Source organism: Procambarus clarkii, chromosome 78 (assembly GCF_040958095.1).
Source record: "Procambarus clarkii isolate CNS0578487 chromosome 78, FALCON_Pclarkii_2.0, whole genome shotgun sequence".
In the NCBI taxonomy this organism is placed as follows: domain Eukaryota; kingdom Metazoa; phylum Arthropoda; class Malacostraca; order Decapoda; family Cambaridae; genus Procambarus; species Procambarus clarkii.
In genome coordinates, this window is record NC_091227.1 from 11,157,296 (window position 1) to 11,160,626 (window position 3,331).

At 54.0% G+C, this 3,331-nt stretch overlaps 1 protein-coding gene across 1 annotated transcript; it reads left to right on the forward strand.

The window, feature by feature from the left end:
* Positions 1-400: 400 nt before the first annotated feature.
* Positions 401-1,741, forward strand: LOC138357481 (uncharacterized). Its single transcript, XM_069314336.1, has one exon. The coding sequence runs from the start codon at positions 401-403 to the stop codon at positions 1,739-1,741; it is 1,341 nt and encodes a 446-aa protein (XP_069170437.1).
* The last annotated feature ends 1,590 nt before the right edge of the window (positions 1,742-3,331 follow it).

Here is a 3,331-nt window from a genome sequence, read left to right on the forward strand (position 1 = left end):
GGCCGGAGCCTAGCACTCGTCACCCTCCTGCCTTTTCTCAAAGAAGCCAACACCGGCGTCGTCGACACACCCATCGATCAGGAGGTACTGCTCCAACAGACAGCCCTGATGATCCTCTGGTCCCCCAGGCACTTTCCCAAGGGATTGTGACACCGGGGGAACATGAGGCCCAGAGTGAGGCTCCCACCAGTCGCAGACACCGTCAAGAGAGTTCGCGAGCCGACCACCGCTTCCGTCAGGCAGAGAGAAGCATAGATCAACATCCTCTTGACTGGAAGTCATTGATACCACATATTTTACTTACTTTGTATGAATGTTTTATGGTTTTTTCTAGTGGTTCCCCCTTTGGAGACGTCTGTGCACTGGTGGTCAAAAAGTTAGCTGTTGTATTTCAGGGATAATGGCGCCCCATCCTGAGAATACTGTGGTGTTTTGGAATGCCCGCTCCCTTTTTAAGAAGACGCAATTTTTACGCAATTTTATCGCCAGCGCACCACCGTTGATCGTGGGACTCTGTGAGACTTGGCTTACAGACGATCTTTCCTTCACAGTGCCGGGGTATTCTGTCTATAGACAAGATCGGCCAGTACGGGGTGGAGGGGGACTTGCCCTCTTGGTCAGGGACTCAGTTCCCAGCTCCTTGCTCCGGATTCACTCCTTCCCGGGTGGACATTTAGAATTCATGGCAGTGAAGGTCGCCCTCTCCCATGGGTGGGGCACCTTTGGAGTTCTGTATAACCCCTGTCTACCGGTAACGAAGAAGGAACTAGAACACTATTTTGGTCAGATCACAGACACCTGCCTCGTCATGGGTGACTTTAACGCTCGGCACTCATCATGGCAACCCATGCTATCGGGTCGCCACCACAACATGGCTGGCCGAGCCCTATTTCAGTTTCTCCTTGACTCCCCAGACCTCTCCTTACTGACGCCGCCAGGTTTGGGAACTCGGATAGACCCGCTAAATGGCCATACTTCAACACTCGATCTTTGCATTGGAAGAGGCCCCTTCACGATGGCGCAGATATGGACCGGGCCGTACCTGGGTAGTGATCACCTGCCCATCGTCATCTCCTTCGGGGGCACTGTTCGTCCTGCTCTGACCTCCCGTAGATCCAAATGGATCTTCTCGGAAGATGGGTGGCATGGCTATGAGACGGATGACTGGTTGACCCTTCCCCCAGTTACTGCAGATCTCCATGGGTCAGCAGATGCTCTCTCCGAGTCCCTCTTCAGTGTAGGCTCTCGGCATTTCAGGAGGACTAGTGGCCAGACAACCAATCCTTCCCGCCGTGGGGCACCGTGGTGGACTCCTGAATGTCGGCAGGCAGTACTGGACCGGCGACGTGCGTGGAATTCGTGGCGGCGCCACCCTACTCCACTGCAGCGGCAGACCTTCCGCAGGGCGGACGCCAGGTGTAGACAAACAGTCCTCCTTGCCAAACGCAAGGCCTGGGCTAATTACTGTGCCTCTCTCCGATTCGACTCCTCCTCTGCGGGAGCCTGGGCCTTTGTTCGTAAGATGACAGGTAGGTACTCCCGGCCTACCATCCCACTCAGAGACCCCAGTGGTAATGGGGGCCTAGGGGAAGTACAAATAGCCGAACTCTTGGCTGACCACTTTGAAGATGTTTACCGTTCCCCGCTCCTCTCTGTGAGTTCCATAGGTTGGGGCTCCCGACAGGGTATAGGACTAGCTCAGGACCTGGATCGCCCACCTGGATCGCCCATTTACATCTGATGAGCTGAAGGACGCTCTGTCACTCTCTAGGTCGGGCACTATGCCAGGGATAGACAACGTCCCATATGAATTTGTTCGGAGGGCACCCAAGAACTTTCAGTCCCACCTCCTTTACTTCTACAACACCTGCTGGTCCTCTGGTGTCTTCCCTGCCCCGTGGAAACACGCCATTCTTCTACCATTGGCCAAGTCAGGGAAGGATCCGTCTGTCCCGACTTCATATCGGCCCATAAGTTTGCTTCCATGTCTCGGGAAACTGATGGAACGTCTTGTTCACACCCGGCTACAATGGGTGGTGGAAACCTCAGGTCTCCTACCTGAGGGTATCAGTAGATTTCGGCCGGGAAGAAGCACGATGGACTGCCTCCTCTCCTTGGAACATCGAATAATGGACACTTATCGACGGAGAAGAGTGCTCCTTGCAGCATTCTTCGATATCAAGAGTTCATTTGACTCTGCTTCTCATTCTGCTGTCCTTCAGAGTCTGGCTCGACTAGGTCTCTCGGGTCCGGCGTTAAGGTGGTTCCAAAACTATCTACAGGGCCGCTCATTCAAAGTGGCGGTTGGTGGAGTCGTCTCTACGTCTCGCCCTGTCTCGCGTGGTGTCCCTCAGGGAGCGATTCTGAGCCCACTACTATTCTCTATTCTTCTGTCTGATCTCCCTGTATTCCGGAGGGTCCAGGTTTTAGCCTATGCCGATGATGTAACCCTCGTGGCGGATGGTGACACTCTCCTAGAGGCACAAGGCCCCCTGCAAAATGCCGTGACTGTGTTCTCAGCAATTTTGCTGGGGAAGGGGCTCTCCATTAACCCTGTGAAAAGTTGCGTCATGAGCTTCACCTGGACCCGCTTACCAGACCAGCCAGTGGTGACCCTCGGGGGCTGTCGTCTCCCGATCGCTACCGAACACAGGTGGCTAGGGGTCGTTCTAGATAGCCCTCGGCTGACGTGGAGGCACCATGTCGACTACCTTCGGGCCTCATGCCTTCGTCGCGTGAACATCATGAAACGGGTCTCTGGTGCGGCTTGGGGGGCTTCACGGGAGTCGCTCCTAGCTCTCTACAAGGCCTTCATTCGTAGCAAGATCATGTATGCGAGTGAAGTCTATGGCTCAGCAGCAGCATCTGTCTTGGCAAGGCTGGATCCCATTCAAAATGGTGCCCTTCGCTCAGCGTTAGGAGCTATGCCCTCCTCGCCAGTTCTTTCTCTTCATGCCGAGTCGGGGCTATGGCCCCTGAGCGTTCAACGTCTTCTCGCCCACTGCCGCCAACTTCAACGGATAGTGCGTCTCCCTGCTACCCATCCACTTACTCGCCTCCAGCTCGAGGCTAACTGGTGGAATGTGCCGGCTGGACACTCCAGACGCCGTCAATTGCCTGTAACGGTTCTATATTTACGTAAAGTATGGTGACAAATAAACACAGACACTAAGATACTATTTATATATATTCGGTCGAATATACAGAAGTACACAGGTGATACGTTGGTGTGAGTTGAGCGCACTGAGCGTTGGTTCAGTATCTCGCAAGTGTCTGCTCTAGACCACACTTGAAAGTAGACTCTGGTTAATGTTTGCTATTGCTGCTTATA